The sequence below is a fragment of the Zootermopsis nevadensis genome, unplaced genomic scaffold, assembly GCF_977971745.1.
Source record: "Zootermopsis nevadensis isolate Lab colony 2312 unplaced genomic scaffold, Znev_1.0 Znev_ptg000030l, whole genome shotgun sequence".
Lineage (NCBI taxonomy): Eukaryota > Metazoa > Arthropoda > Insecta > Blattodea > Termopsidae > Zootermopsis > Zootermopsis nevadensis.
In genome coordinates, this window is record NW_028259162.1 from 18,386,277 (window position 1) to 18,400,456 (window position 14,180).

General features: G+C 37.9%; 1 protein-coding gene across 1 annotated transcript in view; it reads right to left on the reverse strand.

The window, feature by feature from the left end:
* Fas3 (fasciclin 3) overlaps positions 1-14,180 on the reverse strand; it is a 154,468-nt gene that overhangs the window by 75,294 nt on the left and 64,994 nt on the right. The window contains exon 3 of the mRNA XM_022068120.2: positions 10,026-10,082. Coding sequence (XP_021923812.2) covers positions 10,026-10,082 — 57 coding nt within the window. The remainder of the gene's footprint in view (positions 1-10,025; positions 10,083-14,180) is intronic.

Below are 14,180 nucleotides of genomic sequence, written 5' to 3' on the forward strand. Positions count from 1 at the left end.
AATGGAGTGACAAAGTTCTTGTACTGCCCTGCGAAAGTCTTACATATCAACACCGGTATGGTATACGTTCATTATTTTATGAGAAGCTCTAATCATGAAATTAATTTTCAAAATAATATATAAAATGTATCTTGTTCGTGATCACACTGCATTGGTGACATATGGCGCCATTTTTACCATTGAAAAATCAATTTAATAGCGATAATAGATAGGTTGTCTTGGTAGATGATCTACCTTCGTCATCTGTTTTTTTTATATTCTTTAAAGTTTTACAATTATATTAGTGTTCCCTACGTGGATTATTTGTTTTTATTTATATTTCTTCATTTTTTGCTCTGTGTTAATATTGTTTCTATTTTGGGTTTGCCTGTACTTGGCAGTTACATTTAATACTGTACATGTATAAGTTTAGTTAATCTGTTTGTGTAATATTATTCAATATTATTTCACTATTATTGTATGTATTATCAGTGTTTGCCTGTTAATGGCTTCTTGCTGTTGGCAAACACGTAAATAAATTAATTGAATTGAATTTTGGGTTTGCCTGTACCTGGCTGTTATATTTAATACTGTACATGTATAAGTTTAATTAATCTCTTTTTGTAATATTTTTCTTTATTATTTCATTATTATTGTATGTATTATCAGTGTTTGCCTGTTAATGGCTTCTTGCTGTTGGCAAACACGTAAATAAATTAATTGAATTGAATTTTGGGTTTGCCTGTACCTGGCTGTTATATTTAATACTGTACATGTATAAGTTTAATTAATCTCTTTTTGTAATATTTTTCTTTATTATTTCATTATTATTGTATGTATTATCAGTGTTTGCCTGTTAATGGCTTCTTGCTGTTGGCAAACACGTAAATAAATTAATTGAATTGAATTTTGGGTTTGCCTGTACCTGGCTGTTATATTTAATACTGTACATGTATAAGTTTAATTAATCTATTTTTGTAATATTTTTCTTTATTATTTCATTATTATTGTATGTATTATCAGTGTTTGCCTGTTAATGGCTTCTTGCTGTTGGCAAACACGTAAATAAATTAATTGAATTGAATTTTGGGTTTGCCTGTACCTGGCTGTTATATTTAATACTGCACATGTATAAGTTTAATTAATCTCTTTTTGTAATATTATTCAATATTATTTCACTATTATTGTATGTATTATCAGTGTTTGCCTGTTAATGGCTTCTTGCTGTTGGCAAACACGTAAATAAATTAATTGAATTGAATTTTGGGTTTGCCTGTACCTGGCTGTTACATTTAATACTGTACATGTATAAGTTTAATTAATCTCTTTTTGTAATATTTTTCTTTATTATTTCATTATTATTGTATGTATTATCAGTGTTTGCCTGTTAATGCCTTCTTGCTGTTGGCAAACACGTAAATAAATTAATTGAATTGAATTTTGGGTTTGCCTGTACCTGGCTGTTATATTTAATACTGTACATGTATAAGTTTAATTAATCTCTTTTTGTAATATTTTTCTTTATTATTTCATTATTATTGTATGTATTATCAGTGTTTGCCTGTTAATGGCTTCTTGCTGTTGGCAAACACGTAAATAAATTAATTGAATTGAATTTTGGGTTTGCCTGTACCTGGCTGTTATATTTAATACTGTACATGTATAAGTTTAATTAATCTCTTTTTGTAATATTTTTCTTTATTATTTCACTATTATTGTATGTATTATCAGTGTTTGCCTGTTAATGCCTTCTTGCTGTTGGCAAACACGTAAATAAATTAATTGAATTGAATTTTGGGTTTGCCTGTACCTGGCTGTTATATTTAATACTGTACATGTATAAGTTTAATTAATCTCTTTTTGTAATATTTTTCTTTATTATTTCACTATTATTGTATGTATTATCAGTGTTTGCCTGTTAATGGCTTCTTGCTGTTGGCAAACACGTAAATAAATTAATTGAATTGAATTTTGGGTTTGCCTGTACCTGGCTGTTATATTTAATACTGTACATGTATAAGTTTAATTAATCTCTTTTTGTAATATTTTTCTTTATTATTTCATTATTATTGTATGTATTATCAGTGTTTGCCTGTTAATGGCTTCTTGCTGTTGGCAAACACGTAAATAAATTAATTGAATTGAATTTTGGGTTTGCCTGTACCTGGCTGTTATATTTAATACTGTACATGTATAAGTTTAATTAATCTCTTTTTGTAATATTTTTCTTTATTATTTCATTATTATTGTATGTATTATCAGTGTTTGCCTGTTAATGGCTTCTTGCTGTTGGCAAACACGTAAATAAATTAATTGAATTGAATTTTGGGTTTGCCTGTACCTGGCTGTTATATTTAATACTGTACATGTATAAGTTTAATTAATCTCTTTTTGTAATATTTTTCTTTATTATTTCATTATTATTGTATGTATTATCAGTGTTTGCCTGTTAATGGCTTCTTGCTGTTGGCAAACACGTAAATAAATTAATTGAATTGAATAATATGGACAATAGAAGAAGTGAAGTTAGTTGAACTTCTGAACAACAAGAATAATAATCCAAAGACAAAACTAATGATTTTTAAACAAAACAAATGTCAGAGCTGTACAAATCAAATAAGGCTTACCAAACTAGGACTAATATAACACAAGAATAGATGTGCTTGCAGTTGTCTTAGCAATAAATAGATGGAAAGGTAACTTTTGTCACTTGTTAAATTAACACGGGGTTAGCAGTGTTAGGCAGACTGAAATTTAAACAGCCGAGTCATTAGTACTAGCACATAACTCTTTTTACGTTGAGACTATCATTAAAATATTCACTAAATTCCAACAGAGTTGTTCGAAGAAGGACGTACCTGAGGATAACCATCTACGGTCGAAACATGCAGTTGTAACAGCAGTGGGAATTAGCAAGTAACTGGGACAATAATATAAAGAGTCTGAAACGGAAGGTAATACTTTATGTTCTGAGATCCCCAAACTTAGTAATTCATTTAAAATTGGAAAGAATTACCAGAACAGTTGGAAAAAATGCATTATTGTACGAACATATAGGAGTGAAACAACTATAGTAATTATCGAGGAATATCGTTTTATCAACTAAATTTTGTTCATTATTCTTGTATAAAGATTAACTTCATACGTAGGCTAAATTACGGGAGATCATTAATTGTATGTAAGCCATTTACATGATATATGTAATGTACGAGTAAACAAGTGGGGTAGGCGTCAAACCCTTGCACTACGACCATTAGCTGAGCTTTTAAATTTAGACTTCAATTTCATTTCATTTGCCAAATAGCAAGGTTTCCTTCTCAGACGTCTTTTAAAATTATTTTTTTTTTATTTAGTGTTCTGTCTGACGACAGGTCCATATGAACAGGATCCTTCCATCCTTTTCTCGGACTGGGGCCTGTTCATATACGTTCTTGGCAGATGATCCAGAAGTGGTTTGCCATTGCCTTCTTCTGTGTGTGAATGGAGTAATTGTTGGGATGCCACGGAGAAACCGGGGAAGCCCCCGGAGGAAAACTCCGTGTTGCCTAGAACACGGCCTTGCCCAACACAAGTTATAAATTCGGGCACCGCCGGGAATCGAACCCGAGATCCCAGGATTACAAGGCCAGCGTTCGAACCGCTAGACCACCTCATCTTATTATTATTTAGTGTTCTGTCTGACGACAGGTCCATATGAACAGGATCCTTCCATCCTTTTCTCGGACTGGGACCTGTTCATATACGTTCTTGGCAGATGATCCAGAAGTGGTTTGCCATTGCCTTCTTCTGTGTGTGAGTGGAGTAATTGTTGGGATGCCACGGAGGAAAATTCCGTGTTGCCTAAATCACGGCATTGCCCAACATAAGTTATAAATGTATCCATGTAACTGAATAACACACGAGACAAGTGAGGTTATGGAAGGCCACGAGAAAGAAAATGGCTGTCCTACGAAAACCATTAAAATTTAAGCACAGTGTCTTATTCTTGTACGATGCAAACCGATTAAGTTTACTGAATAACCTGATCTCGCTTCTGTAATTCTACTTACGAATTCAACCCACGTCTTCATTTCCTTTTACTACATCTTGGTCCAATATTAAATTCTAACCACATTTTTTTTTCAGCTCAGCTCCGTGCGGCACGATCCTATGAAATTTCGGATGCAGCACATCTGCAGTTTTATGGCTAGAATCTTACTGACGAGTGTTTGATACTCATTAGGACGATTTCGGACTTATAAAAAGGCAAAGCGTTGCAAATGGAAGTGTTTACACCTTCTATCCATCGCATACTTTCATCAATTTTCTACCGCTGAACCTAAATAATTGTTGCACTGTGGAATAAAGAGCAGGCCTAACTAACTAACTAACTTGATGGCTTACCGAACCCGAAGGTTCATCACCGAACTAACCAAACCCCTCCACCGGACCCTGTCCTGGGCCAACAAAATCCAGTCTCCTTCAACTCCTATCTCCCATAGATCCCGCCTGAGATTATCCTCCCATCTACGTCTAGGTCTCCCCAGAGGTCTCTTCCCCTCAGGCTTCCCAAATAGTGGACCCAACCAACCAGATGGCTTACGGAACCCGAAGTTTCATCACCGAACTAACCAAACCCCTCCACCGGACCCTGTCCTGGGCGAACAAAATCCAGTCTCCTTCAACTCCTATCTCCCATAGATCCCGCCTGAGATTATCCTCCCATCTACGTCTAGGTCTCCCCAGAGGTCTCTTCCCTTCAGGTTTCCCAACCAATACCCGGTGCACACCTCTTGTCCCATCCATGCGTGCTACATGCCCCGCCCATCTTATTCTTCTCGACTCACCCTGACAATCTTGGGGGAGGAGTACAGATTTTTAAGCTCATCATTATGCAGTTTTCTCCACGCCCCATCGTCTTCCCTCTTAGGCCCAAATATCCTCTCAAACACCTGGAATCTGTGTTCCGCCCTCTGAGTGAGAGACCATGTTTCGCACCCATACAAAACAACAGGTAAAATTATTGTTTTGTATACTTTAATTTTCAGGTTCTTAGAAATCAGACGGGAAGACAAAATAATTTGAACTGAGAAGTAGCAAGCAGGCCTAGACCAATTAAATACGTCATGATGAAGTCGTAGTATTGCTTCATATTCGGGAGTACCCAATGTCAAATCTCGCCCTCAAAAGCTATCTTACGGTTTTCCGCGATCTTTCAAACCTCTTCAAAAAAAAAAACCCGAAAGTATATTAAAATAGGTTACAGCTGTTTCACACTCAGACGCGAAAGAAAGCGTTGTAATACATCAACCCTGATGATGAAGGCATAGATAGTGTCCGAGACGTTGGATCACGACGCCATTCTCACAGGACTGATTGTACGAAAAACGTCATTGCATCCACCCGTCTGGAAAGTTTCAAACCTTATACAATTGTATATAAACCAAGAAACAGCGCAGCCAGTGAGTACTAAACAAAATTATGTGACTTTTTGGAGAAGTTTCTGGAGGACATATTTCTTTTACATCCACATAGCAACGCGTGAGAAACAAAAATCTTGTGAACATTATCCAGAACCAAGATGCCCGTCTTCTGAGTTTCAACGCCGCGAAATGTGATAGACGTTTAATAGCGTTTCAGATGTCCTTACTACCTCCATCATCAGGACGATAATGACGTCTGAATCGTTGGTAATCTACTACCAGACTATAATAACATTTTCTTGGGCTAAAAGCAGTGTCAAATGGTTTCGAGGACTATCTCTGTCCCAATTACCAAGGCCATCCTTGATAATGGAAGGATAATATTAAAATGCATCCTAAAGAAAGAGGGCGCGAGGACTGGATTCATGTCGCTCATGATAGGAGTCATAACGGGCTCTTGTGAATATTCGAATATTCAGGTTCAATAAAAGGCCGGGAATTTTATGGCTGGCTCTTAGACTCTTGTTTTATCAAGGACGACTACGCTTTTCCATGAGTTTATTATTTTGATACGTACGCTGAGAGGGCAATCAGAATTACCAGTTAAATTTGCAAAAAAAATGCCGCTTGAGTAAGTAACACTGAGGGTTATTTCCTTTTAAGGGCTTCAGAAGTACAGACTAACACGCGAGAGAATTTCTTGTACACGGCAGTCCCGTAGGATTATGAACAAACTGAGCTAGTGCACTAACGCAGAAAGCCATTAAGCAACAAGCTACTGCATATCAAAACCGGCTTAATGCTTTAATCTAAATTATTAATATCGTTTCTGACGTTAATATGTGGTAATACAGCCACGCTGAAACTTACACGAAATGAAGAAGATTGTTGGGCAATGCCTGCTTGAGGCCCTGCCAACTTCCTACTTTATATTAAGTCATGAATGAAGATAATATAAATATAATTGTTTTCGTAACAAAACAGAAAATATAGGATAAAACTGAGAGTAACTTTTTAATTGTGTTTTACAGATGACTCGACACATCGCCAGGTGTAATTTACCTGCAACTTAAAAGACAACTTAATTGTTCTTCTCAAAAACGAGCAAAAAAACAAACAAACAAAACAAAACAGACAAAGACTTGCAAGGGTGGGGTTGGACGTAGAAAGTTGACTGACCAAGAACAGTTGGCCTCTGAACGTAAAGAAGTAAAATATCAGAACTATTTAACAAATACTACTCATTCGATATATTACGATTACGAAAACTGACTTTATGATCGATTTTTTATTTTAGAGAAAGCGCTCCGAAAGGATCGCGTTGCTCTAGTCTTATATTAATGACTGGTTGGTATTACACAGACTTAAGACACTATTACTTGATTCCTTTGCAAGCGGAAAGTCCGTAACTAAGCGAAACACACACACATGTGGCGGCGCGCGCACACAACAGCTGATTAGGTTTTACAGCTTCACATGAAATCCAAAATGAACTTCTTCGACTTTTCACAAATGGCTCGTTGTAAAAGAAACGGCATGTGTGACTAAAGGGATTAATTTGTTTGTCTCGATTTGATTTGAAAAATAAAATAAAGGAGAAAAAGGTAAAAGAACAAAATGAAGTTGAAATTTCGAATAGATTTAAAATTTTAGAGACAGATAAAGATAATTAAAGTGTGGATATCAACAGGGAGTGGGAAAATGTCAGAAAATGTATAAAAATTTCAACAAAAAAGAAACTACGATACTACAGGAAAAAAGAAAAATAAACCGTGGTTTGATGAAGAATTTTTAAAATTAATAGATCGGATGAAGCAAACAAAATTTCAATGGTTGCAGGACCCAAACAAAACAAATGCGGATAATCTATATAACGCGATTCAAAACCGGAACACCCGGATGAAGTCAAACGCACTGTCGCTGTTACAACTCCAGAGCTGTGTTACCTTTTCCGGTTAACGGCTTAGAAAGATGACTGCAGTACCAAATAAAGTATGCGTACAATCTAATTCTGAGGAATTCTACAAGCTGAAACACAGTACAGTCCAAACCGTATTTGTAATTGGAGTAAAGCAAGGAAAGGCATGGCGTTCGCTGGCTGCGGGCAGAGGTTAGCAATGAAAAATTAATATCGGCGCAATGCGGAACACTAGCTGAACGCCAGCAGGACGAAATTCGAACGAAAGTGTACTAAAGGAAAGCGCCGAGAGCTACAGGGTCCCGAAAGATTGCACATTTAGTTTTAATGTGCGTACGTCGTAAATCATATTCACAAAACACAATGTAGAAATGGGCGCTCCAAATACGGCTAATACGCTTCTTCTAAATAAGATCTCCTTACATCATTTGCTTCAACGTCTATTATTTTCCAATCAGCGTGATATTTAAAACGTGTTTACAATTCACATAATTAAATCTTCCAGCTCGCCGACTTTAATCACACACTTGATACCACTCTGAAATTTACTGAACTCTTTATCATAACTGTTTTCTTCAAATGCCTTTCATTTTCTGTGTCCTGTTATCCTATTGTCATTCACATGACGTAGCCAATATTTAAATCATGCATTAATATATGCACCATTTCATATGACATTTAAATACATTTAGAGAAACATAAATTATCAGTATTACTTAATATTTTCTCCCGCGTTTTAATTTTGACATCGCTATTATGATGTCTTGTCCATTATTGCAACAATATATCCTATTTTAAAGAACAACAGAAAAATACGCTCGGACATGTGCTTAGCGTAACAATTCCTGCGCACTCGTGCTTTTGCTAAACCTACGTTTTCATTTTGTAAATGCGCCATTATACAGTCTGGTCGAAATCAGTCCAACGGTGTTAGAGTTATACGATGGCACAACATAAATTCCTTTTCAGTACATCGAAAATCATGTCCACCTGTTTGTCTGCCGCGTCTTTGAGTCGAGATACAGCTGTCATCTATCGGTAATCCTATGAAATATTATGTCTCGAGAGCGGCTTATCGGATTTACATAAAATTTGGTATTGTGATTTTGCCATTAGAAAGTATTTCAAATGTGTGATTATTAACATCCAACAATTGATAGTAATACCGTGACGGATGTTTAAAGTCGTGAGGTGGTACGATGTTGACGCCATTACTCATGATCCTCTGCGCACGCGTGGTGATATCATCACATTGTTACCCCAGTGGTCGTTGGTCGCGTATTTACCACTGACCTTGTATCAAATAAGGAGAGCTCATAGAGTAATTGTCGATGTTTCACTGACGACACTATCGCCAGTGCGTGTATATTTAATAAAACTGTCAAAATCTCTAATTTGCAAACCTAAATAACGTGGGAGCCTTGGAAACGGACGTGGTTACTCATGGGCCAGAGAAAGAACCTATACATATTTTAAAGCTTGATTCTTCAGCGTTAAATTGGGTAGACAGAATAATTTGGAGCAACGTGTAGACTAAATATAAGCAATTGCAGTGATCAATCAGCAGCTGTCACGTGTCACCCCTCGGTTCCGCTCCTTTCATCCACGCTCCACTGTGTCTTGCTACAAAATTAAACTTCAACAACTTGAACTTCATGTTTAAATTTTGTATGAATAGTTTAAAAATAAGATGAATTATATCAAGCATATAACGGAAATAGTTCATCCTGCCTGACAGCTAGGTTTATTACGTCAAACAACTGATTTCTCGAGAAACATTACACACTTTTTATAATGTACTCTGATAAAAAGGAGACTACAGTTAGTCTTTTATTCTAAAGGAAAGAACCTGTGTACTTTAGTCTACAAAATCCTGCCATTCTTTAGCTCTATGCCTCTTCTGAATGCAATACTACCTGATAATCACAAGGACAAACAACGTAATCTACCATTTGTTATGGGTATCAGGGACCAAGAATTCGTGTGCACTAGCGCCGAGAATTAGACCGCGGTTTTATTATTAAACCACATAATCACTGAAATAGAAGTTAGAAGACACACATTTTCCTGAGATGATAAAGTTGCGTCATATTGTGATAAATATATATTTGTTTAAATCTTGTCAGTCTAATCACAATAAAATTCCTATTAAATATTAAAATATTACTATAATTAACATTTAAATATTTATATCGGGTGTTACTCTCATTCAAGCAGTACTATCGAACGTCTGTAAGATTCGCAGGTTCAGAAGTTAATAATGAATTGAAACAGGTCAAAAGGCCTAATCCCCCCCAAAAATTAAGAGAAAGAAAAGCGAAAAGTTGATAAAGAAACCAACATTCTATGATAACAACCTCTGAACATCTCCATTTAGACTGGTATATTACCAGGGTAAAACGGTTGAAATTTAAATGACAAGAAAAGAACGTATTCACATGTTCTTACTTTACACACTAGAATGAATTCAGATACACATTTCCCGATATTCGTGTACAAAACAAATCGACAGTGTCTCGTCTGGTGAACAGTTTCCGTGACACAAAAAGTGTGCATTGGCGCGAGAAAAAGGTCGCTGAACGCGACGGACATTTGCAACACTTAATATAACAGTTACTTGTTTTCTGATTCCATTATGATTTATTTTTTAACAAACAGGACGTGTGTCCGGAATGGCTTACGTCTCTTTTTGATCAGTCTCTATGTACATAAAATTAAATACGTACGTTCTTGTAGAAGGGCGAACGCAACGGCAGTGGAAGCGATCCAGATGAACATCTCACCTGAAACACACCAAAATAAAAGGTTTTAATAACAAACGAGTAATTAATATTTGAGGTCTTAACAGCGGTGAGTCTGAAGATGGATGTCTTCTCGGTTGTTGCGCCGTGTAGTCTGGTAAAAGTTTACCGACGTTTCAGAGGTCATACTGCCTCCATCATCAGGGCGATGAGTATGAAGATTTCTGTCTTCTGGGTTGTTGCGCTCTGTAGTCTGGTAGAAGTTTACCGACGTTTCAGAGGTCATACTGCCTCCATCATCAGGGCGATGAGTATGAAGATTTCTGTCTTCCGGGTTGTTGCGCTGTGTAGTCTGGTCGATGTTAACCAACGTTTCAGAGGTCATACTGCCTCCATCATCAGGACCATGAGATCCTTGCTGTCTCCATCATCTGAGCGATGATTGAGGCAGTATGACCTCTGAAACGTCGGTAAACGTCTACCAGACAACACGTCGCAACAACCCAGAAGACATCCATCTTCAAACGAGTAACTACTTCCTCCACATGATAATTACTTCACTATAAACTACAGAAGTTTACTTCGATTACTTATATGCGACTCTGACGATGGTGTTTAGGTTATGACGCTTTGTAGACTTCAGCCCTGAAGATAGAACATCATGTTTCCGGAACGTTTGCATCAACATAACAGTCTACACGGCGTCACAAGCCAGAACAATCCCAATGTCATCCTCACCGCCGTGAGAACCCCAGGATATGTCGTGTTAACTGCGCGGACTGTGAAATGTTGCAGCTGGCATTTGGCAGCAACAGCACACTGTGCGCGCGCAGCCGAGAATGAGCTTCCGCCGAATGAACTGCTCGGTCCGGAAGTTTGGTTATGTAAGGAACTACGCAGCAGATGCTCCGCGGAACAAAAGAGTGCGGAGGAACACGTCGATGCCCACTGTAATCGGCTTCCTGCACTACTGCTGTTTCATATGTCCCAACACTTTATTTATCACTGCTTCTCTTTTAAACTTTATTTCCTTTTCGTGGGATTTGGTTCATCACGTTCAAAACGCTAAGCGAGGATGGGAACATAAGTTACTTCTTTTTAAGATTATCCAGTATTATAAAGGAATGACACGAAGGGACTGAATATAACCACGATGGATCACATTAATTATATCATGTTATGTGGAAAAGTTGCTGGGTATGACAAAATTAGCGCCTCAGTCGAAGGGACTATGACAGGAATATGAAAGGTTCAGTAGATTCTAGAATCGCTCATGGTGCCATCAGCTTTCCGATACGTGACGCAGGACGGAAAAGTGCACAAGCCTTTAGTGACGCTAGTGGGGGGGGGGGGGGGAAATCGTTATGTTCGACGCTTCAGGACACGTCCACAAACGCCTGAAACACATGGCGCCACAGACATCGAGCCAGCAGCGGAGTTAAACGTCTTGCACACTAACACCGTTGTAACACGTTTTCGGCGTGTCATATACTCGATTTAGTCGTGCCTCATGCCATTACCATCACAAAAGAAAGCGATTTGTCATTTACGTAATATATTTCATTAATGAAGCTGTCACTTAGCTCAAAAAAGAAACTGACATGCTGTGGGCTGGATAGGTAGGATTCGATGGGAATTTTCTCATCTCTACCACGGAGATCATGGTTGTTAGACCCGTCCAACAAGGCACATTAGCGTTTTCTCGCGGACCCAACTGACTAGGCATGAAGACGGAAAGACAGCCAGTTTCCGAAACGTTGTGGTTATTCTTTTGAACAAAGACGATGGAAAATAATTTTAAGTGTTACCCACCATCATCAGGACGCTTTTGTATTGAATTACACTCTCCATTGCTTACACGTATTTATAACAGTTCAGAATTTCTGGTTCATTTAAATTTTTCTATGGCGTAAACACGAGGTAGGAAATATTCTGTTAGTAACCTTTTATATCGTTATTCAGAATTTTCATAGTGAGGGGAATATTGATGAATAGCTTACGATATCAGTGCTGCTGGCAAAATAACAGGGTAACAAGACATACTTAATCGTGTTACGTTCATGATTAATTATCAGAACTAATATAAACTTTGTTTTTTCTTTAATCGTGACTACTTATAAGTGATTCCACTATGTCACAGTTTCTTAATCGAAAAGCAATTCACAATTATACATTTTTTGTAATCCTGGGGTCTTGGGTTCGATTCCCGGCGGTGCCCGAATTTATAACTTGTGTTGGGCAAGACCATGGTCTAGGCAACACGGAGTTTTCCTCCGGGGGCTTCCCCGGTTTCTCCGTGGCATCCCATTCACACACAGAAGAAGGCAATGGCAAACCACTTCTGGATCATCTGCCACGAACGTATATGAACAGGTCCCAGTCCGAGAAAAGGATGAAAGGATCCTGTTCATATGGACCTGTCGTCAGACAGAACACTAAATAATAATAATAATAATAATCTGTGGTTTCGTAAGGGTTGGTGTAAAATTGTCAAACACAGACATGCTAGTAGCTGGGAATGCCATAGGGGAGACGTCGTTGAACATAACCTAACTTTTACTTCATTAAGGTTGGCTGCACCAGGAATTCGGCAGCCACCTACGTGATTCCTGCGGGCAGAAGTATTCCAGTAGGTTAACCCATTTGTTTGTAGGCATGCATGATTCAATTACACAGTTCTTTTACTTTCGCATAACGTATTACAAACGTATTACAATTTATACATTATAATTACTCCTAAGGAATAATATTTGCTATTAATACATGCCACTACGAGCTCGTAATACCACATTCCTCGTTTTTAACAATTCAGATTCCGTGTGGACTTTTTTGAACGTGACACTACGCAGCCTCGTAAGCACTCACCAACACTTCGGAGGAACGTCCTGCCTTAATTTACTTCTACCCTTAAGACCCTAAAAAGATGTATACACACTTAGTACATTAGCGAATCTAGCGCCGGTGTTTGAAAATGGCCACCGTTAGCTTCGTGGCACAGTTGACAGCGGTGAGAAACTGACAAGCAGCCACCAAAGTTTCTGCTGTGTTTACATCTTTTTGGGGGCATCTTGTATTCTGTAGTAAATGTAATCTTGTCGCAGACGGAAAGAACTAGGCTTTGATTTCAAGAAGACAATCGAACGGGACATACTCGTATTAACGTGGTATCCGGCCCGATCTGCCTCTTACAACATGCTACACAACCGTTTGACATGGTTGATGGAGACGTATCATCTGGGATGGGGGATGCTGCGGTTCTGGTACAAGATACTACTTGTCCACCCACCCACCCCCCAACCAAACTCGTCCAGTTGTGAAACTTACAACAGGCCTGAGGCATCGTGAAGATGCTCAACTGTTTTTCCTTATCCTGCAAGCCACTGGAGAGGTTGTTGGGGTGTGGGGGTCACTTATCGGGTTTGCCCAGCAGCTAAAGGGGTAGTTTTGCTGCCAAGTAAGATTACATGTCTTGCCCCTAGGACTAATAGCTTGGCTGAGACTCCTCTTGAAATAATGGGTATTTATTTTCATCCCATTTCCTTCTACAGTTCGTCTAATATAATCCCAGACTGGTTTATTTATCTCATCCTGCGAGCTGCTCCATGGATTTACACGGAGGGGGTGAACAATCCGTGAGCGGGGGAACGCCATTTGCAGAATGTTTTTCAAACTGGAGATACACGTTCTTCCATCTTACAACACTTACGTATTTAACTTTTCGCAAACGTCTTTCTTTATCTTAGTGATGAAAGAACACAGAGTGCTTGAGGACGAGATACAGAAGATACTATTTGGACCTAGGACACGTGACGTAACACGGAAACAGAAATAACTACACGATAAGAGTCTCATTGTCTACACTATTCGCTCAAAATTTATATGATAATAAAGTATAATGACGTATGAAAAGGCGATACATAAAATTCACACTAGAGAGCACGAATATTCTGATTGGAAAACCTAAAGGAAAATATATGGATAATATTAAAAAGCGTTTTAGGGAAGGAGGCAATAAAAATGCACGTTTTATTATAGTAGTGGTCACATCCCACTAAAAAAAAACTTTGCGATGACTGTGACCGGCTAACGATGTGTCTAGAACACGTAATTTCTTTAACATATTAATAATAGTTAGCTACT